Source organism: Carettochelys insculpta, chromosome 22 (assembly GCF_033958435.1).
Source record: "Carettochelys insculpta isolate YL-2023 chromosome 22, ASM3395843v1, whole genome shotgun sequence".
NCBI lineage: Eukaryota > Metazoa > Chordata > Testudines > Carettochelyidae > Carettochelys > Carettochelys insculpta.
The window spans coordinates 2,407,439-2,433,188 of NC_134158.1; the positions used below are offsets into that span (position 1 = coordinate 2,407,439).

General features: G+C 56.9%; 3 protein-coding genes across 5 annotated transcripts in view; all 3 read right to left on the reverse strand.

The window, feature by feature from the left end:
• The window catches only part of LOC142024846 (butyrophilin subfamily 2 member A1-like), a 38,007-nt gene extending 20,415 nt beyond the window's left edge, over nucleotides 1-17,592 (reverse strand). Inside the window, exons 1-6 of one of the 3 annotated variants that reach the window (XM_075017122.1) lie at nucleotides 13,471-13,609; nucleotides 10,458-10,592; nucleotides 7,609-7,956; nucleotides 6,284-6,565; nucleotides 4,289-4,405; nucleotides 3,146-3,178 (exon numbers count right to left, since the gene is read on the reverse strand). In XM_075017122.1, coding sequence (XP_074873223.1) covers nucleotides 3,146-3,178; nucleotides 4,289-4,405; nucleotides 6,284-6,565; nucleotides 7,609-7,956; nucleotides 10,458-10,557 — 880 coding nt within the window. In that variant the 5' untranslated portion in view covers nucleotides 10,558-10,592; nucleotides 13,471-13,609. Of the gene's footprint in view, nucleotides 1-3,145; nucleotides 3,179-4,288; nucleotides 4,406-6,283; nucleotides 6,566-7,608; nucleotides 7,957-10,457; nucleotides 10,593-13,470 lie in introns of all 3 variants that reach the window. The other 2 variants (XM_075017121.1, XM_075017123.1) reach the window with 2 other exon arrangements.
• On the reverse strand, nucleotides 16,093-25,617 carry LOC142024842 (uncharacterized). The gene is made up of 5 exons (XM_075017114.1): nucleotides 25,494-25,617; nucleotides 21,817-22,013; nucleotides 19,174-19,290; nucleotides 17,470-18,872; nucleotides 16,093-16,204 (listed from the first exon to the last, which is right to left on the reverse strand). The coding sequence occupies exons 2-4, from the start codon at nucleotides 21,953-21,955 to the stop codon at nucleotides 17,617-17,619; spliced, it is 1,512 nt and encodes a 503-aa protein (XP_074873215.1). The 5' UTR covers nucleotides 21,956-22,013; nucleotides 25,494-25,617; the 3' UTR covers nucleotides 16,093-16,204; nucleotides 17,470-17,616.
• The window catches only part of LOC142024613 (butyrophilin subfamily 1 member A1-like), a 44,751-nt gene continuing 44,490 nt past the window's right edge, over nucleotides 25,490-25,750 (reverse strand). Inside the window, exon 12 of the mRNA XM_075016749.1 lies at nucleotides 25,490-25,510. Coding sequence (XP_074872850.1) covers nucleotides 25,490-25,510 — 21 coding nt within the window. The remainder of the gene's footprint in view (nucleotides 25,511-25,750) is intronic.

Sequence of the window (25,750 nt, forward strand, 5' to 3'; positions counted from 1 at the left end):
GGACGGCTTGTTACTTGTGAAGCTACAGACTCGCACAGCTCCCCCTCAGAGCCTCAAAGCGGAAATGTGTTAGTCTTTAAGGCGCGACAGGACAGCTTGTTGCTTGTGAAGCTACAGACTTGCACAGCTCCCCCTCAGAGCCTCAAAGCGGAAATGTGTTAGTCTTTAAGGCGCGACAGGACGGCTTGTTGCTTGTGAAGCTACAGACTTGCACAGCTCCCCCTCAGAGCCTCAAAGCGGAAATGTGTTAGTCTTTAAGGCGCGACAGGGCGGCTTGTTACTTGTGAAGCTACAGACTTGCACAGCTCCCCCTCAGAGCCTCAAAGCGGAAATGTGTTAGTCTTTAAGGCGCGACAGGACGGCTTGTTGCTTGTGAAGCTACAGACTTGCACAGCTCCCCTCAGAGCCTCAAAGCGGAAATGTGTTAGTCTTTAAGGCGCGACAGGACGGCTTGTTGCTTGTGAAGCTACAGACTTGCACAGCTCCCCTCAGAGCCTCAAAGCGGAAATGTGTTAGTCTTTAAGGCGCGACAGGACGGCTTGTTGCTTGTGAAGCTACAGACTTGCACAGCTCCCCTCAGAGCCTCAAAGCGGAAATGTGTTAGTCTTTAAGGCGCGACAGGACGGCTTGTTACTTGTGAAGCTACAGACTTGCACAGCTCCCCTCAGAGCCTCAAAGCGGAAATGTGTTAGTTTTTAAGGCGCGACAGGACGGCTTGTTGCTTGTGAAGCTACAGACTCGCACAGCTCCCCCTCAGAGCCTCAAAGCGGAAATGTGTTAGTCTTTAAGGCGCGACAGGGACGGCTTGTTACTTGTGAAGCTACAGACTCGCACAGCTCCCCTCAGAGCCTCAAAGCGGAAATGTGTTAGTCTTTAAGGCGCGACAGGACGGCTTGTTACTTGTGAAGCTACAGACTTGCACAGCTCCCCTCAGAGCCTCAAAGCGGAAATGTGTTAGTCTTTAAGGCGCGACAGGACGGCTTGTTACTTGTGAAGCTACAGACTTGCACAGCTCCCCTCAGAGCCTCAGAGCGGAAATGTGTTAGTCTTTAAGGCGCGACAGGGACGGCTTGTTACTTGTGAAGCTACAGACTTGCACAGCTCCCCTCAGAGCCTCAAAGCGGAAATGTGTTAGGCTTTAAGGCGCGACAGGACGGCTTGTTACTTGTGAAGCTACAGACTTGCACAGCTCCCCTCAGAGCCTCAGAGCGGAAATGTGTTAGTCTTTAAGGCGCGACAGGGACGGCTTGTTACTTGTGAAGCTACAGACTTGCACAGCTCCCCTCAGAGCCTCAGAGCGGAAAGTAAAACGCCGATGAGAGCGTCTCAGACTGGGGGCTGCTGAGGCGCTGTCGCAGGCGCCAGTGGCTGAGAAGGATCTGAGAGCAGGGCTGCCAGGGCAGGGCGATATCCAGCCCCACAGCAGGGCATGAGTCACAGCAGCATACGTGTGGTCTGAATGGACCACGCTAACTCAAATCTCTGATCTGCGGCATCAGAGACAGGAATATACTGACAGTGGAGCACCCACAGGGACACCACTCAAAGAATACGTTCCTCCCAGCCTTTGTCTGGCTTAGCTGGCAGCTCAGCCCAAGGCCTGCCTCATGCCAAGTGCCTCTGAAGGCTCCAGCGTAACAGGGCCTTCGGTCCTATCATAACATCACTGCTGCAGAAAGGCTGTGGATGAACCGGAGAGAGTCCAGAGGAGGGTGACAAAAACGATTATGGGGCTGGAGCACGTGATTTGTGAAGAAAGGCTGAGGGAACTGGGATTACACTCATCCCTCGTTAAATGAGGACTCGTTTAAACGAGGGACACGTTTACTTACCTTTGCACTTACCTCTCTTCACTCTACAAGTGAACTTCCCCGCTAATATAAGGCTAATCCCCTCCCTGCAACTCCAACCTGTCCTAGTCTGACCCCCCGCCAGCCCCGTGGCTCCAACCCACCGCAGCCTGACACCCCCCACTGCCCCCTCCAGCAGCTGCCACCAGCCCCACGGCCCCAACCTGCGGCAGCCTTAACCCCAGTGCCGACCCACAGACTGGCCCCACGGCAGTCTTACGCCCTCACCCGCTGGCCCCGCGGCAGCCTGACACCCCGCCCCTCCACCAGCCCCACGGCAGCCTAACCCCCCACCCTCTGCTGACCCCATAGACCGGCCCTGCGGCAGCCTGACCCCCACCTCTCTTCTCCATCAGCCCGATAAACCTAACCCGCGACAGCCTGACACCCTCCGCCCCAGACCACACTCCCAACCTGCAGCAGCCTGAACGCCCCCACGGACCCACCCAGCCACCAGGTTTTAACTCTCCCTCCCACTCATGGTCCCAAACTGCCCCACAGCCTTTACCCTTTTCCAACTCCCAAACCCACGGTTCACTCACCTTTCAAAAGCAGCGCCACCTGCTGCCGCGCCTTCGCCCAGCTCTAGGAACCAATCGCAGACTTTTACAGGTATTTTAACGAGATTTTAGTGTCCCTCTTACAAGGTTTTGCCTACGAGCGCTAAGTTGGGAACCCCTTGTGCTCGTAGAGCGAAGGATGAGTGTATTAAGTTTACAGAAGAGAAGACTGAGGGGCCATTTGATAGCAGCCTTCAACTTTGTGAGGGGAGCTCTAAAGAGGAGGGTGAGAAACCGTTCTCAGTGGTGACAGACGGCAGAACAAGGAGCCACGGTCTGAAGTTACAGAGGGAGAGGTATAAGTTGGATATGAGGAAAACCTCTTTCCCCAGGCGGGTGGTGAAGCACTGGAATGAGTTACCTAGAGAGATGATGGAATCTCCATCCCTAGAGGTTTTTAGGTCCCAGCTTGACCGAGCCCTGCCTGGGACGACTTAGCTGGGATTGGTCCTCCTTTGGGCAGGGAGTTGGACTGGAGGCCCTCCTGAGATCTCTTCCAGCCCTTATCTTCTGTGCACCTCTGATTCAATAATAACAGCAATGTAACGCTGTTTGAGTCATGGGAGGGCAGGCATGAACCCAGACAGAATGAAGCATTTCTGCCTGTCCGCCAGTCTCAGACCAAGCCCAGCAGCAGCCCTGGAGGGTGTCTGAGCTGAGCAGCCCACGTTCTTAGCTGTGGAAGTTCCCGCTTCGGTCCTGAGTGGACTAACAACAACAGTACCAGATACTCACGTATGTCTTCCTTCAGGCCAGCCTGCTCAGCATCTGCAGGGGGAGAAGACGACGTGTTAAGAACGCAGGTGTCACGTTGACGTCAGGCAGTGAGGACAAGGGCCCTGTGAGCAGACAGCGTGCTTAGGAGCGTGATGTTTTGCGGAATAGTCGTCATGGTATGATAAGCTGGGCTGACAGACTCGCCGGGCTCCCTGGATAGAGCCCCTCATGCGGATGCGTTCACGCTCAGGTAAAGGTGCCTCAGGTGACAGCTCAATTTCCCTCCTCAATGACAAAAGCTTCATGTGGACAAGCATCTTCCTTGCAATGTAATGGCCCCTGGGCCGGCCGCTGCTGCTACTTCCCACCCGTCAGGGCGATGGTGACGTGGGGGCTGGCTGCCGACAAGGACTAAAGGCGCTGCCCTCCACCTCCTCCATGTGGTCAGAGCCCTCTGGGTCTAACCTGCCTCACCCAGCGCCAGGGAGCCCCACGTCTGGCCCTTGAGGAAAGTGTGCAGGTAGGCTGGGCAGCGGGTGGAGCTCTGGGGTGGGTCTCAGGGGAGCAGCTGAATTCTCAGCCCTGCTGCTGACTTGCAGGGCATCCTTGGGCAAGTCTCTTCCCTGCTTTATGCCTCAGTTTCCCCTCCCCAGTTATAAACCTCCCGGAGCCAGGAGCGTCTCCCATTTGGCATGTGTGGGGCTTGCCGATGCCAGGGTCATATGGGTCGCTCCACGCCCCGGTCACTGGGCCTTGGCCCTGCTCCAAACTGGGCAACCCCACCGCCACTGAGCACCTACTGACAGGCACAGTCCCATCGACAGTGAGCCCCCAAGGGGGGATGCTACGTCTGGCACGGCTCTGTGCACACCTAGTGTCGTGGTCCTTCCGGCTCCCACCCAGCGGAGTCTGGCTTATCTGTTCCATCGCTTGTCCCCCCGCTCTCCGGTCCCTGCGCTGATTTCACTTCAACCCCTCTGGGTGGCGCAGGGCCGCAGCCCCCGACAGCCGCCTCTGACTCCAGGAGCCCCTCTCTCCCCAGTCCCAGTCCCAGCCCCTCCCCATCCAGCCCTTGCATCGACTTCATTCCAATCTCTCCGCGTGGCGCAGGACGAAGCCCCCAAATGTCTCTTCTGAACCCAGGAGCCCCCCTCTCCCTACCTCTGCCTCTGCGCAGCTTCCAGAAGCAATAACCAGCCACGAGGACAAGAGAGACCACTCCTGCCAGAATCACCCACAGTGCCACCCAGCAGGGAGAGGCCCGCGGGAGGAACACATCTGCAAGGGAAAGTTACGCTGGTGTGAAACGCTGACACAGTCGACGGGGCGCACCGCAGCCTCCGGCAGGGGGCTGGGAGCGTCCCCCGGGAACCCTCGATCTGGCTTTTCAGCGATAACACAAGACACGGCTTCTCCCCGGAAGCTGACGGGAGTTCAAGCTGTGACCTGGGCACTGAACATGGCTGGACCCTGGCTGCACAGACTGGGTCGGGCACCCTGCTGGGGCCATTCTACAGACTTTGGAAGGGTGTCGGGGCCGCTCCTGAAAAACTCGCCAGCTACGGCCAGGACTGCACCTGCCCCAGGTACTGTTTACATCCCGCGGCTGGAGTGGTGGCAAAGCTGAGCGCTGTGGGCTTTTTGAATAGCCACAGGAATCCCAAGAGGCGGTCAGGCAGCGCCGCAGCCGTGGGACCAGGAGCCCTTTGAACAGCACCGATTTAAAGGGATTCGGGTTCCCAGCCCCACTGCTACCTCAGCAGAGGGACAGAAATAGGGATGCTGCCCGTGGGCCAGATCCAAGCATTAGGGGGACTGTTTGCAGCCCCCAGGCCCTATGTAGCCAATGGGCTGTACGCAGCCCACAGCCACGCACAGCACGTGGGCCGTATCTGGCCTGCCCCACCATAAACCATCTGTTGTATGAGTCTGTTTACTGCTAGTGTCCAGCACCCTGGCTCTGCTGTGCTCTGACCCGCTTGGGTCTGGCCGTAGAGACTGCCCAGGGCACCGTGGTCAGAGGAGCTCGCCGACAGCAGGCATGGAAGTGCTGCAAACTCCCAGAGGCACAGGGTGGGGGGCACCCCGATTTCTCCTCTTTCTTCCCGGCGCAGGCACGTGGGTGGGGACAGCTGTGACCCATAGACCCTGCTCCCCCCAGAGCTCTTCAGTGAGCCCCTGGGGCTGTGCAGAGGAAAGAGGAAGAGAGAGGCAGCAGCAGGGCTCCCTCCAACCAGCTCACTTTCCTCCCCTGGACCATGCTGCGGACACCAGGAGCCGTTGCTCTCCAGACTCCCCGACACAGCCCATGGCAGAGGGGTGTGAGCAGGAGGCGACTGGGTAGAAGGGGGTACGGAGATCAGGGTGCAGAATGGGGTTCAGGGGTTGGGGAAGGGGCAGAGATCGGGGCCCAGGGTGGGGTTCGGAGGCCGGGGGGCACAGATAGGGCATGGGATGGGAACGCAGGGCTCAGACAGAAGAAGGTGCGGACAGGTTTGGGGAAGGAAGGGGGCACAGGGCAGGACATGGGGGCAGGTGATGGCTGGAGGGTGCAGGGAGTCAGGGCAGAAGGCAGGCCTGTGCCAGCAGGGAGTTTGGGGCCCAGGGAAGAAGGGTTGCAAAGGGGGTTGAGCAGCAGGGCTGTTCTTTACGGTCATTGTGCTTTCTACAAACAGCTCCCGAGGAGAAGCACGAAATCCCGCTCAGCTTTACCAGCGAGCTCCACCTCTCCAGCCCCACGAACTAGCCCGAGGGGGGCCATTTCCCCTCCGGGCCGCTGGGGCCCCTTCCTTTGATGGAGACATCCAGATAAGGAGGCCAACATGACGACGTCTGCCACTGCCCTGGTGATGGCTTGGGCCTCAGAGCTGGGCTCCAGCCAGCTCCCAACAATCCCCAGCCAGCACTGAATTCTGATTCCCAGAATCTCTTTCAATACAAACCCAGTACTGGGGAGAGGCAGGGGAGCCCTAGGGCTGTAGGGAGCTGGGGTTGCCCAAGAAGCCCCGGGAAATGGGGTGGGGAGGCTGCGGAGGCCAGCAGCAATGGAGGGCACCTACGGGAGATGGGACAATGAGGGGTCCTGCATCCCCAGGGGCCAGGGCACCTAATACAAGTTCACCCAGGGAGCCCCTTTCCCAAAGGCCAGTGCTGGACCTGCGATGTGCATCTGGGCTGTCTTCTCCTGGCGCAGGCGGGGGCTGAGCACCGAGCAGGACAGGTTCTGGTTTGACGCGTCAGTTACAATAGCGGCGCTGTGAGTGGCAAACAGCCCGTCAGCCTGCCGGGATACTTCCTCCGTCACTGGTGCCAATCGCTGCCCCCTGACGTCTCTCCACAGCACGCGGGGCTCTGGGTACCACCCTGCTGATTCACACACCACGTGGATTCCACCGGCCTGATAGCCATTGACGGACAGGCGAGGGGAGGAGCCCAGACCTGGAGGGAAGGGAGTCAACCTGTGTGGCTGCTACACCCTGGGCCCAGTGGTGAACCGCAGGGGTGGGACTGGTGAGTGACAAACCCGGTGGTGTAACATCCATAGCATCACAGACTCCTAGTGCTGGAAGGGACCTCAGGAGGTCATTGAGTCCAGCCCCCTGCTCAAACCAGGACCAACCTCAACTAAGTCATCCCATCCAGGACCATGTCAAGCTGGGACTCAAAAACCTCTAGGGATGGAGAATCCACCACCTCTCTAGGCAACGCATTCCAGTGCTTCATCACCCTCCTGGGGAAGGAGTTTTTCCTAGTACCCAACTTACACCTCCCCCCCATAACTTCAGACCATTGCTCCTTGTTCTGCCATCTGTCACCACTGAGAAGAGCCTCTCTCCATCCGCTTTAGAGATCCCCTTCAGGAAGCTGAAGGCTGCTATTAAATCACCCCTCATTCTTCTGTTCTGCAAACTAAACAAGCCCAAATCCCTCAGCCTCTCCTCATAGGTCTTGTGCTCCAGCCCCTTAATCATTTTTGTTGCCCTACTTTGTCCTCACTTAGCATACAGATTGACCACATTTCTGCACACAGAGCTCCAGCCTCCTACTGCAGCCACACCGACCACGGCGTATCTAGTCCACAGTGGACAGGCACGACCTCGCTACCTAGAGATCCTCCCTCAGCTCCCAGCAGCAGACACCTCTGGGGGAGATTTCCACAAGCTTTCCCAGAGCCCCAGGGAATTGCGGGAGAAGAGGTCATGCTCCCTGGGGTGAGCAGCCCTGTCTGGGGCATGGAGGTCAGGGAAAGAGGCAGGGCCTGGTCTCTGCTCAGACAGACACCCCAGCAGCTGAGGGCTGGAGTCGGACACAGAGAGGGCTACTCCAGGGAGTGTGGGGAGTCAGCAGGTGGGTGAATCCACCTCATTAGCAGCCAGCCTCATCCCCTACCTCCCCAGTGAGGAGAGACCACTCTGAGCACTGCAGAGGGGAGCACCACTGGCCAGAGCTCACGGATGTGGAGAAGGGCCCAGGTTACTGACCAGCCACCTCCAGCTGCAGGATGGCCTCTTCGTAAAAGGTGGGCGACTGGAAAAAGCAGCCGTACAGCCCTTCGTCGGAGGGGGTGATATTGTTGATCTTTAAGGAGACACTCCCGTGAGCGATATCATCCTTCAGTAGCTCCGTCCTGCCTCTGTACGGTGCGATCTGCTGGTCAGCCTGATCGCTCCCCTCCCGATAGAGGTGGACCACTTCGGAGAAGGTGGATCGGAACCAGCGCACCTGCATGAGAGCTGCGCTCATCCTGGGGGACAGATGACAGGGTAGCATGGCTTCTTCTCCTACCAGAGCCGTGACAGGGCGATCAGGTCCAATCACCTGGAAACTCACTGCGGAAGAAATCAGGACAAATAAGGCTGTAGCCAAAGTGATGCGTCACGGCAGTGAAAGTTGGAATTGACTGTAGTGTTTTTCTCAGCAAGGCCCACCTGTTTCCCCATCAGATTCTAGTTTTGCCCTGAGCGCACGGGGGCTAAAATGCCTCTCCTGACAGCCAGAGGACATGAGGTGCCTGAAAGATGTTTGGCTCCTGGTTCCAGGCCAGAACTATTCAAATGAATTGACAAGAACCTGCATGTGTGAATGCAGGATCCCCTCTGGGAGAGACAAAGGGCAAGCCCCACGTCTGGAGTGCTGGCTAATGGCTGGCTAATTGGTTCAGCGTTTCTTAAACTTTTTGAGACACAAAACAATAATATTTTTTACAGAACACCTATGAAAATTTTCTTAAAAAAAAAAAAAAAGAATCAACTCCTCTTTTCCCAGCATTGTGATCCGGCTTCCTGTAACGTACAAAGCATAAACCATTGTTACGCTTTACTCGTCACCTGCAGCATCGCAGGCAGGTGTATGCTACACCTGAAAGTTGATCCTAGATAACACAATTCCAGCTCTGACAATTATCTAGGACCAACTTAGCTGACTGTCCTCGCTGAGGGAGGTCAACATGAGAAATGCTACCATCGACCTCCCTTACCCTCATGAGAATGAGAAGTACAGGGGCTGACTGTTAAGCCCTTGATGGTTTGATTTAGGGCACCCGACTAATACTACTTCTACTTAACCCCTGTACGCCACGTGGAGCCTGGGTCATCCACAAGTCTCCACCACTTCACTCCGTCTCAGGACAAAGCTTCTAGCTGACCCCGGAGGTCCCCAGCTGTTGTCTTTCAGTCTCAGTAGATCTCCATGTTGTCCGAGGCCTTCCACTAGGCACAAGAAATCAAACCCCGGAAGACTCACCTTCGTCAGGTCGACCTCCCGGTGAACGTAAGACCTACCCTGAGAGTTAGGCAAAACTCTCACGGGGACTGTAACCAACCACTGTATCGAAATCAGTGCTGGTTGAAGTTTTTTCATCAGAACATTTTTGACCACATACGGCTTTTTGAGCGAAAGTGAAATTGTCAATTTAGACCAGTTTGCAGAGAAAACAGGCAAACAAGAAACAATTAGCAGGTGTGGGAGCACGAGCACCTGGTGGCCGGGCCTCACTCGCAAGGCAGAATGACCATACACTCCATCTTGGAACAGTATCATACAACGGCGGGAAGGTCTGAAGTCAGGCCAGGAGAAAGAAATCAGAAAGTTGACAAGTAGTTGGAGGGTCCCCAAAGAGAACATCCTGACAAGCAGATAATAAGCCCCCAAAAGAGAACAGCTGGGGCTAGTAGCTGGAAGCCCCCCCAAAGAGAACATCTTGGTTGTGCAACATCAGAGGGTCTCGGGGGGAGGTTCAGAAAAAGACCAAGGACAGAGGAAATCTTGTAACATGTTCTCACAGGCCGGGAGGATAGAAAGCCCAAATTAGGTAACAAACGCTCTAATTGGCCAGGTATCGAACCCCTAAGTAAGAAACAGTATAAAAGGTGATTTAGCAGGAACAAGGGGGTGGGCTCCTGGACACAAGGCGGAGGCCAGCAACCTCCAGTCCAGACAGCAGACCCCGGCCTGATCACCCGGACGTCACCACCACGAAAGGTCCCAACCAAGCCGTATCTCTGACCTGAAGGGCCGCTGTAACGTAGTTGTTGGTGAGATGTGGGAACATTGGATGTTATTGGTAAGTCACATGTAATTGTATACAGTTATATGTAACCTAGTGTTTAGCTTATGCCAAATAAATTATATATATATGAGACAAGTGTTAAGTAATTGTAGTTACGGATAAATGAATCATTCACTATCGGTAAATACCACTAGCTGGACTAGCTGGGGCTGTATAGAGAATTATTGGGACTTAGAACAGCCGCAGGGCATTGTGGTGCTCACAGTTGGAGTCTTATTGTTCCTGGTACTCATAATACTGTGGAAACCCAGGTTTTAAAGTAGATACACTGAATCACATATTGCTGCTACACTAGATAAGGCTGCTATAAAGGTGGGGTGGTTGGTCCCAGGCCACCCGACTCCCCCCGCTGTCTCACACCCCACGTGCACCCACGGGACCCGGAGTCGGTCGGCACATCGTCAGCAGGAAGTTCTGAAAAAGCTGTGCAAAGGAATTTCCCACCAACATTAAGGGGCATCTTCAAAACCAGTTCCAATCTAGCCTGAATCGGTCAGGTTTCCTCTTTTTCAATTATTGCCTTTGGAAAATCATCTTTGCTTCTCTCAGCAAATTCTCTCAGAGTCTGGAAGAGTGTAAGCCCTCTGAGGACAGGCTGTGGGGGCTTCTCAAATGTCCTAGCGTCCTGGGATGGCTCAGCATCCCTGGCCAGCAGCTGCCCCCTCTCCTGCCCTGCTCAGAACGGCAGTGTGCCACGGGGCAGAGCTTGAGCAGTGGGCCCGGCCGGCCTCAGCACAGCCACCAGCTTCCCAGGGGCCCCACCTGAGTCCAGCTGGCGAACATGGAGAGAAATGAGGAAGATGGTGCCCCCAAGCAGCAGCAGTGACCTCGTGGAACCAGGGGACACCGGGGACGTCTCCATCTCCGGGGGTGAGCGACCCGGTCCGTGCAACCCTGCTGCCCAAACACAAGAGAGCAGTAAATAGAGCTGGTGCGGCTACACTGACCCCCGCCCCGGGCACTGCGCTGTGACGAGCCCAGGGTCAGGACAGACCATTCAGAGGGGCCCAGCACCTGCCACCGAGGCCAGATGATGGCTGGGGAGGGCCCAGCGTGCTGGGCACACGACAGGTGCTGATTTCGGCGACGGGCCGACCCTGGGGCGGAGAACAAACCCGCGTCTCAAGGAGCGAGCGCTGGGTAAGATTGAGCACCAGTGGCCCCAGGCCTGCCTGCCTGTTCCCTGCCCAGGGGGGCGCCCACTGGGTGGGGAGGGGGAGAACCCGCAGCCCTTTGCTGCAGAAGTTGGGAGGGCGCCCCGCCGAGAGCCCACGCTGGGCACCCTGCCCTCGGGAGCCCGATTCTGGCTGTGTGTGTGTGTGTGGGGTGGGGGGAGGTCACGCAGGGACAGTTATCCCGGGAGAGGGGGGCCAGAGAGGACACCTCCTCCCTTCCCCACCAATGACAGGCGCCTCCCCTCCCCCTTTGCCATCCCAGCCTGGGATCTCGCGCCCCAGCCCTGGGGAGCCCGATTCTGGGCGGGTGTGTGTGGGGGGGGGTGGGAGGTCACTCAGGGACAGTTATCCTGGAGGGGGGGGGCAGAGGGGGACACCTCCCCCCCCCCTTTGCCACCCCAGCCTGGGATCTCGCGCCCCAGCCCTGGGGAGCCCGATTCTGGGCGGGTGTGTGTGTGGGGGGGTGGGAGGTCACTCAGGGACAGTTATCCTGGAGGGGGGGGGCAGAGGGGGACACCTCCCCCCCCTCTTTGCCACCCCAGCCTGGGATCTCGCGCCCAGCCCTGGGGAGCCCGATTCTCGGTGGGGTGTGTGTATGTGTGTGGGGGGGGTCACTCAGGGACAGGTATCCCGGGAGCGGGGGGACACCTCTTCCCCTCCCCTCCCCCCGCCGTCCCAGCCCGGGACCTGCCGCCCAGCGCTGGCGGGGGGAGGGGTGAAATAACGGCCCCTCCCCCACCCCGCAGCGCGCGCCGGGCTGCGCACGGCCCCTCGGGCAACGGAACGCCCCCTCTCCCCCTGCCGGCGCACTGCGCATAGCGGGTGGGCGGGCGCGCGCGCGGATCTCCCAGCGGGGGCGGGGGGCGGGGTCCCGCTCCCAGGAACAGCCCGCGCGGGTCTCACCTCCTGCGCCGCCGCGGCCACCAGCCCCCTCAGGCAGCGCATGCGCAGCTTGCTCTCCCCGCCCCCACCAGGCCCCGCCGTCCCAGCCCGGGACCTGGCGCCCAGCGCTGGCGGGGGGGGGAAGGGGTGAAATAATGGCCCCCCCCCCCCCGCAGCACGCGCCGGGCTGCGCACGGCCCCTTGGTTGCAGCGGGGGCAGGGAGCCGTGGCAGGTGCAGGGCAGCCGGCCCCCCTGGTGGGCCACCACCAGCTCCCAGCCCATTTCACAGAGCGGGGAAACTGAGGCAAGGCCAGCTCCTGCAGACAGACGTCAGATGCACGAGCGGCGGGGGGGGGGGGGGGTGCATCTGGTGGAGCGGGTCGTTGCCCAGGGAAGCTCATGCTCCAGCACATCTATCAAAACCAAAAGCAGTCAAGTAGCACTTTACAGACGAGCAAAATAATTTATTAGGTGAGCTTTCGTGGGACAGACGTCACACGCACGAGCGGCCGGGGGTGCATCTGATGGAGCGGGTCTTTGCCCAGGGAAGCTCATGCTCCAGAACATCTATCAAAACCAAAAGCAGTCAAGTAGCACTTTACAGACGAGCAAAATAATTTATTAGGTGAGCTTTCGTGGGACAGACCCACTCACGTGGGTCTGTCCCACGAAAGCTCACCTAATAAATTATCAGAGGGGTAGCCGTGTTAGTCTGGATCTGTAGCAGCAACGGAGGGTCCTGTGGCACCTTATAGACTAACAGAAAAGTTTAGAGCATGAAGAAGTGAGTTGAGCATGAGCTTTCGTGAGTTAACTCACTTCTTCATGCTCTAAACTTTTCTGTTAGTCTATAAGGTGCCACAGGACCCTTTGTTGCTGCTAATAAATTATTTTGCTCATCTTTAAAGTGCTACTTGACTGCTCTCTGTTTTGATAGTATATAGATGAGCACGGCTCCCTCTCTGTTACTATCCAAAATATCTATTAGGCTATAAGGTGCCACAGGCCTTCTTGTGGTTCTAGAAGCAGGGCACTTAGGGTGTGGAAAGAGAATCCCCGCCGCCCGACAGCTGAATGTGGGGAGTGACATCTGTTGGTTAAAGAGCAGTCGCCGTGAGCCAGGGCTTTGGGGACAAAGAAAGGAATCGCCTCCTAATGGAGAACTGGGCTTTGTTCGTGGCCAGAGATGCAGCACAAGCAATCAGAGTGCAGCAGGAAGTGAAGAAATTATCTCAGTCACCAGCAGAAACTTCCAGCGATTGGTCAGCTGCAGGCTCAGAAAACAGCTGATACGGAGAGTCCCTCCCATGACAGCCTATCACCTAATACACTATTTTGTTGCCCTGTAAAGGCCTACAGGCCCGCTGCTTTGCTTCGACAGTGAGAGAGCTTGTTAAAGGATGGCTGGACTGGCAGAAGCCACCACCAAAAGGAAAAAGTGCTACGAAAGAAAGAAGCCCAGGCAAAGGCAATGGGAGGAATGGCTGCTGCCCAGAGCGCTGGGGAAGCTGCAGCAAAAGTTGCCAGATTTAAGCTCAACATAGGAAAAAAAAAAAAAAGCAGCTGAAACTGTATCCTCCTGGAAGACCACTTCATAACAAGCCTGCTGGGTGGTCTGGCTGTAGCAGGGAAGACGCATTGGATCAGGCTAATGTGTTTTATGGATCCCACCTAACCCAACCCCAAAGCAAACAGGACTGCAACTCTTCTGCATTACCTGGGACTCACAGGGAGATGTTGCGAAGGGGGTGTACGGCTCTGGGCAGAGGCCTGTGCGTAACCAAATACACCCTAACACTGCAACCTCTTCTGTGAACGCTGTTACCGTGGGCTCGCGAGGGGCAACCCCAGAAACAGGACCAATGCTCGGTGTGGGAGCGGTGATGGAAAATGCAGAGCACGTAAGAGTTAATGGTACACACTGCTTAGGGCAAGATACAGCTCCTAAGAGCGCTCGGGCCTTATCAGAGGGATCGTGGACTCACTGAACCAGAACGTGAGCACATTCCATCTAGGCTGGCTGCCGTGTTGCAAGATCAGCTCTAGGCGGTTGCTAAGGGATTTGGTCAAGGGATTCTAGGACCACGGTGCAGGGACGGTTCAAGTGGTCATTACAATGCTCCCTCCGGCGAGAAGTAACGGCTTCATTGTCTTTCAACAGCTGGGTACTATCCATTGATCTCAGAGGATGGATTCCTTGGTTTCTCAATCCACAAACAGCTTTGGTAGCATTTAAGAAACCTCTTGTATCACTGAGGTCTGTGAGATGCTGGAGTTCCTGTACCTTCTAAGTCCACCACTGTTTTTTCCAGAGACCTTGTTTTACATTGGACTTCTGCCTTGGCATGCGCTTCTCTTTTCCTTGTGCAATTGATATTCCTTTGTAGGCCCTAAAGATTTTCCTTTTTGCCTTAATCAAGCGTTCAGTTTCTACATCGTTCTCATCAACCCAGTCCTGATCCTTCCTCGTCTGGTAACCAGCCAATGGTATCTCCAGTCTCCAATGAAGGCATTTTTCAACTGACGCCATGTTCTTCCACATCTTCAGGGTGTACGGTCAGCAGCTTCCTTTGGAGCGCTATCTGGAAGTCTCAATCGGACGGGTGTGCGTGTGTCCTTCAAAGCTTGTACGTTGATCTTTTGTCAGATCTGTTTCCTCTGACTTCTCCGTTTGGTGACAATCTTAATCGCCATTGTGGGACAAATAAGGCAGTGATCGGTCCAGCAGTCGTCAGCACTAGTCACCACACGTGTGAGAAGGACATCATGCCGATCCTGATCACAGATGACGGCACAGTCCATGCGGTGCCAGTGCTTTGATCAAGACTGTTGCCACGAGGTCTTAATTTTTTTCCCCCCGGGTGGAACAGGGTGTTCGTGATGAGATTGTGTTCCGCACATTCTGCAAGGAGAACTCTACTGGAGCTGCTGTTGCCGACTCCTCCTTTCCCAGCGGCTGTCTGCCAGAGAGCCGTGCCTTTTTTGACCCTGGCATTGAAATCACCCCAAGAGAATAATTTTGTCTTCTTTGGGGGTGTCTTTCACGACTGTGTCCAGTTGGGTGTAGAACTTCTCCTTCACATCATTGTTGGCATCTGGAGTTGGTGCATAAGCACGGATGACAGTTGCCTGTTGGTTTTTTTACAAGCTTGAAACGGAGAGGCATGAGACACTTAGTGATGCCGCAGATAGGATCCTCCTCGCTTCGTTTCTGACGGCAAATACCACTCCATGAATTCATTTTTCTTCATTTGGGGTTCCTTTCCAGAAAAAACGTGCACGCTCAGCCTCCTTGTCTTAGCTGTCCTTTGGTGTTGAATCATCACAGCTTGCGGGTGATACCTTGTTTCTTTTGGGTCACTCACTGTCTGGGTTGTCCATCAAAGTCCAAATATTTCATGGTCCAAAATTTACTGTTTGATTTCGACTGCACGCAGGTGAACCCACGGGACATGGTTATCTAGTCAGGGGGACTGAGGAGGACTATGTTTAGGGCACTTTTCTAGCCCCTGTGGGGTGAGCAGAGTGGGTCTTATATAGGGATGCACAGTCATGGATACAGAACCCAGCCCATGCTGGTTCAAGACTAAAAGCTTCCAGATCCCACAATCCTGCTCCCGTCGCCATTCACCAGTCGCTGTAGGGCTCGAGTTTAGGAGAGTGGTACGCACAACAAGACACCTGTGCCTGACTTCTTTTAACGTAGGGGGACCGTTGCCATATAGAAAACTCAGGTCTAGTGTCATGGAATCCAGGAAAACTGGGAGTCTCCTGTCCGCTGCAACCTTCATCCACCTTCACAGCTGTTGTAGCATCACCTTTGCTATCCTCCGCCTGTTCTGCCATTGAGGACTTTTAGGATCATTTTTTGTCTGGACCCTCCCCGACTTGGGTAACCCTGCTGGGGTATAGGACTCCATGTGGCATCGCTCTCGGGTCCACTGGAACACACAAGCCCGATCACCGTGACAAGGTGGTGATCCGGAGAGTAGGTGTGCAGAGCGGGGGTGAGGGAAAGGTGCTATTGTCAGGGTGCCCCCCTGCCCACCTTCTCCATCACTGCAGAGCACGGAGGGGGCGTCAACAGGGCTCAGGGACACCGCCAAGCTTTCGGTGCCTTAGACAGGCAGTGGCCGGTATCTCTCAGGAACTTGTGCAGCAGCAGCCAACACGCACACCTCACCTCTTTCACACACACCTTCCAACACATACTTGTATTGTTGTTACTGCTGGGTACTTCCCGCACTGCACATACGTCCTCTGCAATTTTTTTTCTTTTGCTCTGTTATATTAGTGCTGTGGCTGGTCTGTGCATTTCACAAATTGTATTTCTTTTGGCACTGGAAAAAAATTCAGAAAAGGGCAACAAAATGAAGAGGAGTTTGGAACGGGGGGTGTCGTATGTGGAGAGATGAAGAAGACTGGGACTCTTCAGCTTGGAAAAGAGATGGCTAAAGGGAGATATGAGAGAGGTGTCTCAAATCCTGACCAGTGCGGAGAAAACAAATAAAGAAAAACTATTTACTTGTTCCCATGAGAATTAGGAGTCACCAAATAAAATTGATAGGCAGCACGTTTAGAACAAATTAAAGGAAATACTTCTTCACGCAATGCACAGCCAACCTGTGGAACTCCTTGCCAGAGGATGTTGTTAATGTCAGAACTTAATCAGGGCTCAAAAGAGAGTTAGATAAATTCATGAAGGTTAGGTCCATCAATGGCCTAAGTGCGTTTTGGGGGGAGGGGAAGGGTGAGGCACGTGGAATAGTTTGCTCCTTTGCATCCTCTGGAGAGACCTCAAAGAAACATGGTGAGATTCTGCACTCCTACGGCCAACTCAACAGCAACTAGGAAAGATTCAACTAGCAGCTCAGCTGGTGCAGAATGACAGCTGGATGTGCCCTGGGTAGATCTGAAATGTTGCTGGCGCTGTGGATCTCAGTGCAAAAATATCCCAATGGTTATAGCTGCACGTTGTGCCCTGCACAATGAGCGTGAGGCACATGGGGAAACGTTGCTGCAGAAGTGTGGCTGGGGTAGCTGTCTGCTGAGTTTGCACAGACAGACACGGGAGCTAGGAGACAAGCTCAACAAGGCTCCATACAGCCTGGGGAGCCTTTGAAAGAGCATGTTGACTATGACTCATAGTAATGGGCTGTGCTCCTCAGTGCTAGAAAAAGTACTTTAAAAAGTTACTAGGGTAAGAGTATAGTTACTTTGCAAAAAAATATATAGGAGTAAAAGTCAAAGTATCCTTCTGGAAAACGACTTGAGTAAAAGTACAAAGTCGTTGCACCTGGATAGTACTCAAGTATCCAGAAGTAAAAACTAGCCATCTTATAGAAATTTATGGTTAACCACCTGAGTTATCATAGGGGTCCATTATCTTTTCATATTCATACACCCCCATATAATGTGCATATATAGACGAATAGACAGATTCACTCACACACACACACACACGTTTCCACCCACAGGCAGAAAAAATTTTGATGTGCACCAAGGCACATGAGAATGTGAACCACCAGTAGAAACACAAAAGCTAGCTGTGGGCGCTCTGCTAATCAGCTGGGTGGCATCTGAGTCTCTTCTGAGCAGCCACCCAAATGCCCAGTTTCCACGGAATACTGACCCTGTCTCTGGTTCCATCCAAGGGGGCAGTTTTGTTCTCTGCCTTGACAGCCATTACCCATCCGCATTCCCCAGCCACTCCCACCTGACACACTTAGCTTGCAGGAACCAGAAGAGGTGCCCTTGCTGGGGCCCAAGCCTAGCTGGAACCCTTCAGCGGTCTCTCCTCTGTGTGGATGCACTTGTGGCAAATAAGAAAGGTGCTGCAGGTAAAGGTTTTCCTGCACAGAAGTCACTGGTAGGATCGCTCGCCCGTATGGGTGCGCTGGTGGGAGATCAGGTAGGTGCTGCGAGTGAAGGTCTTCCCGCACTGGGGGCAGCGGTAGGGCCGCTCGCCGGTGTGGGTGCGCTGGTGGATGACCAGGTCCGAGCGCAGGCAGAAGCCCTTGCCGCAGGTAGGGCAGAGGTAGGGCCGCTCGCCCGTGTGGGTGCGCTGGTGCTTTCGGAAGTGAGAGCAGTTGCTGAAGCTTTTTGCGCAGGTCAGGCACACGTAGGGCCTCTCCCCCGTGTGGGTGCGGTGGTGCGTGACCAGGTCAGAGCGCCGCCGGAAGCTCTTCCTGCAGTCGGGGCACTGGTAGGGCATCTCCCCCGTGTGGGTGCGCTGGTGGGTGTTGAAGTGGGACTTGTCGCTGAAGCTTTTCCCGCAGGTGGGGCACTGGTAGGGCCTCTCCCCCGTGTGGCTGCGCTGGTGGATGACCAGGTACGAGTTCCGGCTGAAGCTCTTCTCGCACCGGGGGCACTTGTAGGGCTTCTCGCCCGTGTGGGTCCGCTGGTGGGTCTTGAACTGCGACCGGTCGCCGAAGGACTTCCCGCAGGTGGGGCACTGGTAGGGCCTCTCCCCCGTGTGGGTGCGCTGGTGGATGAGCAGGTGGGAGCTCTGGCTGAAGCTTTTCCCACAGGTGGGGCACTGGTAGGGCCGCTCGCCCGTGTGGCTGTGCTGGTGGATCATGAGGGATGAGTTCCGGCTGAAGCTCTTCTCGCACCGGGGGCACTTGTAGGGCTTCTCGCCCGTGTGGGTCCGCTGGTGGGTCTTGAACTGCGACCGGTCGCCGAAGGACTTCCCGCAGGTGGGGCACGGATAGGGCCTCTCCCCCGTGTGGGTGCGGTGGTGGATGACCAGGTGGGAGCTCCTCTTGAAGCTCTTCTCGCAGTCTGGGCACTTGTAGGGGTTTGCGCCCATGTGGATTTTCTGGTGAATGATGAGCATGGATCTCCAGCGGAAGCTCTTCCCACACTCCCCGCAGGGGAAGGGCCCCTCTCCTGTGGGGATCTGCGGCTGAGCAATACCTTTAGCTTCCCGTATCCTTCTGTTCCTCGGAGCAGCTTTACCCCGTCTGTCCCCTGGCTGGTTCCTCTGCTGCCTTTCATGGGCTTTTACCAGCTCAGGCCTCTGGGGGACAGCTCCTCCACCTCTCCCCAACACCATCTGGTGTAATTCCACCTGTGGCTGCAGATTCACTTGGTTGTTCTCGCTCAGCTTCCCATCTCCTGCGGGGACAGAGAAAGAATCCAACTGGGGATCAGTCCCGGAGCCAAGACGAGAACAGCAGAAAGGGGTACGGCACAGGGCAGGGGAGGAAGGAATAAACCCCAACGACTACAGGGACCAATAACGTCAGGGGCTGAGTCATCTCACAGCTCCTTCCACAGAGGAGAGAGAGTCGGGGACCAATTCCATCTTCCCAGCCCATGTGAATCCTGAGCAGGGCAGGGGCTCTCAGGTTTCACGGAACTGGTGAGACTGACCTAGGGACCTCTGACTTGGAAATCAAGTTAATGGCCATCTTACCTGTGGGGGTGTTTTTGGGGACATCCTTCGCCCTGTAACCGTGGAGATCAGGGACCCACAGGTGAGACCCACATTCCAGCCGGGAGAGCATGTCCGATTTGGAAATGGGAAATCCTGCTTTGGGGAGCAAGGGAACAAGTGTTGCTTTAAGGGATACAGGTCAGTGCTGCTACTTCCAGACCCAAAACCCAAAGAGGCTCCTCCCACCCCCACTCGACTGGACTACAGGTTGCACATGAGCCCACAAGGCAATGGTCTGGAGCAAGGTTTCAGCCACTCTACAGGGAATAGCCTTATCTTATTTCTTCATGGGAGGCACAGTCAACCTGTGGAACTCCTCGCCAGAGGAGGATGTGAAGACCAGGATTTTAACAGGGTTCAAAAAAACAGTTAGATAAATTCATGGAGGTTAGATCATAAGAATGGCCATACTGGGTCAGACCAAAGGCCCATGTAGCCCTGTATGCCGTCTGTCGACAGTGGCCAATGCTAGGTGCCCCAGAGACAGTGACCTAAACAGGTAATCATCAATTATCCTTCCCCTGCAACCCATTTCCAGCTTCTGACAAACAGAGGCCAGGAACACCATTCCCACTCACCCTGGCTAACCGCCATAGATGGACCTAACCTCCATGAAAGCATCTAGTTCTTTCCCGAACCCCCGTCCGGGAGTTTTGGCAGATCCACAACCTCAAGGTGAGTCAGCAACTTGACGCTGTTGCAAAAAAACAAATGCAGCGTCAGGTTGCCTCAATAGGGGCATACGTGTAAGTTACACGCGCTGAGAGTACGGCTCTGTTCGGCCCTCGGCGGGAGCACGGTGTCCACTTCCGGTCACCGACGTAGAGAAAGCACGTACGCAAAGCATCCCCAGGCGAGCGACGGAGCCAGGCAAAGGGACGGAAGGCAGCCAAACGAGCAAAGGCGGAAGGAACTGGGTACGGTTAGTTTGGAACAGAGGGGACTACGGGCAGGGACACAACAGCGCTCTTCAAATACTTGAAAAGCTGCTATGGAAAAACGAGAGAAGTTGTTCTCTTTGGCCACAGAAGAGGATGCAAATTACAGCAGAACAGATAGAGCTTTAATCTCAAGACAAAACGTCCTAGCTGTAAGAGCAGCAGGACACGGGGACAGAGGCCTTGGGAGGTCGGAAGCTCCTTCCCTGGAGGTTTTCCAAAGGAGGCTGGAGCCATCCGGCTGTGATGGGAGGGTTCAGACCCAACAAACCCTGCATGCTGGCAGGTTACACGAGATGACCCTGTGATCCTTTCTAGCCCCCTGGTTCCAGGGTTAGGCTGGGAGCTCTTTGGGGTGGAGAAGCGAGGCTCAGTCAGGCAGCAATCCCTGCCTGGGGCCCTTACGTGCTGCCTGAATAGGAGCAGCCAAGAAACACCTCCTAGGTTTGCAAAGAAGAGCTCTAGACACCTTCCCCAGCCCAGCGCAGACAGCAAAGAGCTTCCTGTCACGCTGGCGTGGCATGAGGGCATCTCTGGTGGTCAGTTAATGGTCACTCAGCCCTTCACATCACCCACGAGACCCATCCTGTACCCTACCCCCACCTCGCCCCACAGAGTCCTGACTCCCAGTGCAGCAAGAGAAACCCAGACCAGCCTTTTCCCTGCCACCACAGCAGCTGCACGTCCCATCCAATTCTTCCAGATCACACACAAGCCCTTGCTCAAAACCTCATGAGTCTGTCCCTTGCCCTTCCTGGAGAACATCTGGGGCCTCCCGCGAGCACAGCTGGCTGAGGCAAACCCTGGAGAAGACAGAGGAGGAAACTGGCTGCTGGGGACCGAGTAGAGGGGAGTCGTCAGCAGAGCTCTGGGCGGACACAACATTTTGCTTCCGCATCTGCCATGGAATCCACAAAAACGATCCACAGATATCCGCACTGATCCTTGGAGAGCAGGGGGTTTGAAGCACTCAAGACAGGAAGCTCCTGTCTCTCCGAGAGTGGCCAGATGTCCCAGAGCATGTTAGCCACAGGCACAGAAACAGACCATCAGTCTGTCCCACTTGAGCTCCTTGGTTATGGGGAGGTTATGGCCAGGAATCTCAGAATCAAAGGACACTAGAACTGGAAGGGACCTCAAGAGGTCACCAAGTCCAGTCCCCTGCCCTCACAGCAGGGATGAGCACCAGCTACAGCTCCCGTTAGGTATTTATTTTAAATAATATCTTACCTTACAATATCCCCAAAGATGGGAATTCTACAACAATCTCAGGTAATTTATTCCCGTACTTAACCGCCCTGACAGTTAGAAAATGCTTCCTAACGTCCAACGTAAACCTCCCTTGCTGCCGTTCAAGCCCATTGCTTCTTGCTCATGAGAGGCCAAGGGGAATAATTTTTCTCTCTCCTCTTTGCAGATACTTGAAAGCTGCTGCTATGACCTCTCGCAGCTTTCTCGTTGCCGAACTCCAACTGGGGCCTAGTCAGCGCTGAGTAGAGTGGAAGAATGACTTCTTGTCTCTAGTTCACAACAGTCTCTCTCACAGTGGCTCTAGTACTACAATCTGAAATCTGGAGGGCCATGAAGAACCATGCACAGAAGCAGATCCAGGCACTCCACACACACACACACACACACACACACACACACACTTTCTAATAGTCCAGGGGACAGGAAGCCTTACCCAGCGAGGTCACCATCTCGTAATTCTCCTGCATGACGGCCCAGTAAAACGCTCGCTGGTTCAGGTCGAGCAGACCCCACTCCTCCTCGGTGAAATACACAGCTACCTCCTCAAAGGTCACCGGCCCCGCCGCAGCCATGCCTCCTCCCTTCCCTCCGGGGGATGGGACAACCTGGACTCGGATGCTGTTCTGCCGCCTGTCAGGGTGAGACGGACAATGGACGACGTTTCAGGAGGGCCTTTAATCCATTTTGCACCAGGCTCTCTCTCGGCAGGTCCATTCTAGATTCTGCCACATGGGGAAATGGTTCTGCAAAGAGTTCCAAAGCCAGTCCCGCACCCCAAAAATCCGTGCTCAGTTTGTGCAGGGCTGAGCCCTGCCCGCTCTAGCCCTGGTCGTTCAGAGCCCCGGCACCTCTAGGAAGGTAAATGAATTGCTTGAGCCCCAGGCACCTCTTTCGCGACCAAACATTGCCCCAAATCCATTTCATCTCTCTCGCTACATCCTCTGGGATTCCCAGACGCTCAGCCTGCACCACCGGCATTCAGATCTCGGTATCGTTTATTCAGATGCTGGAATACGGCCTTCGAAACCTACCTGGAGGCACCTTGGCCCGGGCGCTTCATGCCAGGGCAGGTGCCGCCTCTCACACCAGGGCTAATCCGACAGAGATCTTGGTAACCCCTCTGGGTAGCAAATTTAAGTCAACAGGGAAACTCACCTATTCCCCCTTTTCCTGTTCTTTCCCTGCTCTATAAACCCTGGGTTCTACTTGCCAGCTCCCCTGGTTCCCAACATGGGTCCACAAGGGTACTGCAGGGGGTCTGTGAAAGAAAATAAAAGATAAATAACAATGATCATAGAACATGTGTTCTGAATATATTACAATGTTACAACCAAGCAATTATTATTTGTATATTAAATATCTTCCACTAATATAGAATCATAGAACATGAGGACTGGAAGGGACCTCGAGAGGCCATTGAGTCCAGCCCCCTGCCCCAATGGCAGGACCAAGTACTGTCTAAACCATCCCTGATAGACATCTATCTAACCTGTTCTTAAATATCTCCAGCGATGGAGATTCCACAACCTCCCTTGGCAATTTATTCCACTGTTTGACCGCCCTGACAGTTAGGAACTTTTTCCTAATGTCCAACCTAAACCTCCCTGGCTGCAGTTTAAGTCCATTGCCTCTTGTTCTATCCTCAGAGGCCAAGAAGAACAAGTTTTCTCCTTCCTCCTCATGACTCCCTTTTAGATACCTGAAAACCACTACCATGTCCCCCCTCAATCTTCTCTTTTCCAAACTAAACAAGCCCAATTCTTTCAGCCTTTCTTCATAGCTCATGTTCTCTAGACCTTTAATCATTCTTGTCGCTCTTTTCTGGACCCTCTCTAATTTCTCCACATCTTTCTTGAACTGCAGTGCCCAGAACTGGACACAATACTCCAGCTGAGGCCTAACCAGCGCAGAGTAGAGTGGAAGAATGACTTCTCCTGTCTTGTTCACAACACACCTGTTAACTGAATATTGTGAACTGCTGCCAGAAAATAGATGTTATAGTTTCCTTTTTCATTTAATGATGTGTCCATAGTGTGTGGAACTGGCTCTGATGGGGGTCCGTGAATGGTTTGGAGAAAGCTTGGGGGTTGGCATTAGTGAAAGGATTGGGAACCAGGGGTCTACGGCAGTAAGAGGAGGAAGCGCGTCTTACCCAGGACAGCTCCTGACCATTACTTAGTCTTTAAGGCGCCTGTTACTTGGGAAGCTACAGCCTAACCCGGCGAGCCCCCCGTGACACAACCCAGACACCAGTAAGTGCGCGCCAGGCCCGAGCTGAACGTGGTACACGACTCCTCCAAATGCCCCAGTACCCTCATACCCAAGCAGCGCCAAAGGGCTCCTTCGCTGACGTCTCCACGCTGTGCACCGTTTCTCACCAGAGCGTGTAACACGCCGGAGGGCGCGGTGACCCCTCCTCGCGCACGGGGCGAGGGCTTGTGCCCTCCCGAGCCCCCCAGTGGGCCCTGAGAGTTGCCAGCTGGAGCAGCCCGGGGTCACCGGGCACTGGGGGCCTGTCTGTCACCAGCCAAGGGTCAGGGTCTCCCCCGGCTGAAACTGGGCAGCGAAACAGCTGCTTTGGGGCCCCCCCAGCCCCCGGGCCCTGAGAGCAGCACAGCCCCCAGCCCCCGCCCCCCCCCAGGGCAGCGCAGCCCCCTGCCCCCCAGCCTCCAACCCCCCGGGGCAGCGCAGCCCCCAGCCCCCCAACCTCCAACCCCCCGGGGCAGCGCAGCCCCCCGCCCCCCAACCTCCAACCCCCCGGGGCAGCGCAGCCCCCAGCCCCCCAACCTCCAACCCCCCCGGGGCAGCACAGCCCCCAGCCCCCCAGCCTCCAACCCCCCGGGGCAGCGCAGCCCCCCGCCCCCCAGCCTCCAACCCCCCGGGGCAGCGCAGCCCCCAGCCCCCCAGCCTCCAACCCCCCCGGGGCAGCGCAGCCCCCAGCCCCCCAGCCTCCAACCCCCCCGGGGCAGCGCAGCCCCCAGCCCCCCAGCCTCCAACCCCCCGGGGCAGCGCAGTCCCCTGCCCCCCAGCCTCCAACCCCCCGGGGCAGCGCAGCCCCCCGCCCCCCAGCCTCCAACCCCCCGGGGCAGCGCAGCCCCTCGCCCCCCAGACTCTGCCCCCAGACTCCACCCCCCCCGGGGCAGCGCAGCCCCCAGCCCCCCAGCCTCCAACCCCCCGGGGCAGCGCAGCCCCCCGCCCCCCAACCTCCCGGGGCAGCGCAGCCCCCCGCCCCCCAGCCTCCAACCCCCCGGGGCAGCGCAGCCCCCAGCCCCCCAGCCTCCAACCCCCCGGGGCAGCGCAGCCCCCCGCCCCCCAGCCTCCAACCCCCCGGGGCAGCGCAGTCCCCTGCCCCCCAACCTTCAACCCCCCGGGGCAGCGCAGTCCCCAGCCCCCCAGCCTCCAACCCCCCGGGGCAGCGCAGCCCCCAGCCCCCCAGCCTCCAACCCCCCGGGGCAGCGCAGCCCCCCGCCCCCCAGCCTCCAACCCCCCGGGGCAGCGCAGCCCCCAGCCCCCCAGCCTCCAACCCCCCCGGGGCAGCGCAGCCCCCAGCCCCCCAGCCTCCAACCCCCCCGGGGCAGCGCAGCCCCCAGCCCCCCAGCCTCCAACCCCCCGGGGCAGCGCAGTCCCCTGCCCCCCAGCCTCCAACCCCCCGGGGCAGCGCAGCCCCCCGCCCCCCAGCCTCCAACCCCCCGGGGCAGCGCAGCCCCTCGCCCCCCAGACTCTGCCCCCAGACTCCACCCCCCCCGGGGCAGCGCAGCCCCCAGCCCCCCAGCCTCCAACCCCCCGGGGCAGCGCAGCCCCCCGCCCCCCAGCCTCCAACCCCCCGGGGCAGCGCAGCCCCCAGCCCCCCAGCCTCCAACCCCCCGGGGCAGCGCAGTCCCCAGCCCCCCAGCCTCCAACCCCCCAGGGCAGCGCAGCCCCCAGCCCCCCAACCTTCAACCCCCCGGGGCAGCGCAGCCCCCAGCCCCCCAGCCTCCAACCCCCCAGGGCAGCGCAGCCCCCAGCCCCCCAGCCTCCAACCCCTCAGGGCAGCGCAGCCCCTCGCTCCCCAGACTCTGCCCCCAGACTCCACCCCCCCCGGGGCAGCGCAGCCCCCAGCCCCCCCCTCACCTGACGGCGGGAGGTCCCTGCGAAGCGGAGCACGGGGTTGTTCCCGCCGGGACCGGTGTGGTGGGGGCGCTGGGGGAGGGGCCGCTCGGCTCGGCCCGGCCGGTGGGGGGCAGACTGGGGGCGGGGCGGGAGGAGACTGGGGGCGGGGGGAACTGGGGGCGGGGCGGGGCGGCGCTCGGCCCGGCCGGGGGGGGGGAGACCGGGGGAGGGGCGGGAGGAGACTGGGGGCGGGGCGGCCGGGGGGGGGGGGGGGGAGA

Excerpts from the sequence above, each read along its gene's own strand:
- LOC142024842 (XM_075017114.1), bottom strand. The coding sequence starts at position 21,955 with ATGGCTGCGGCGGGGCCGGTGACCTTTGAGGAGGTAGCTGTGTATTTC. Across the intron at positions 19,291-21,816 it reads CGAGATGGTGACCTCGCTGG|CAGGATTTCCCATTTCCAAA; the intron begins GTAAGGCTTCCT and ends TGCTCCCCAAAG. Across the intron at positions 18,873-19,173 it reads CCCCAAAAACACCCCCACAG|GAGATGGGAAGCTGAGCGAG; the intron begins GTAAGATGGCCA and ends CTGTCCCCGCAG.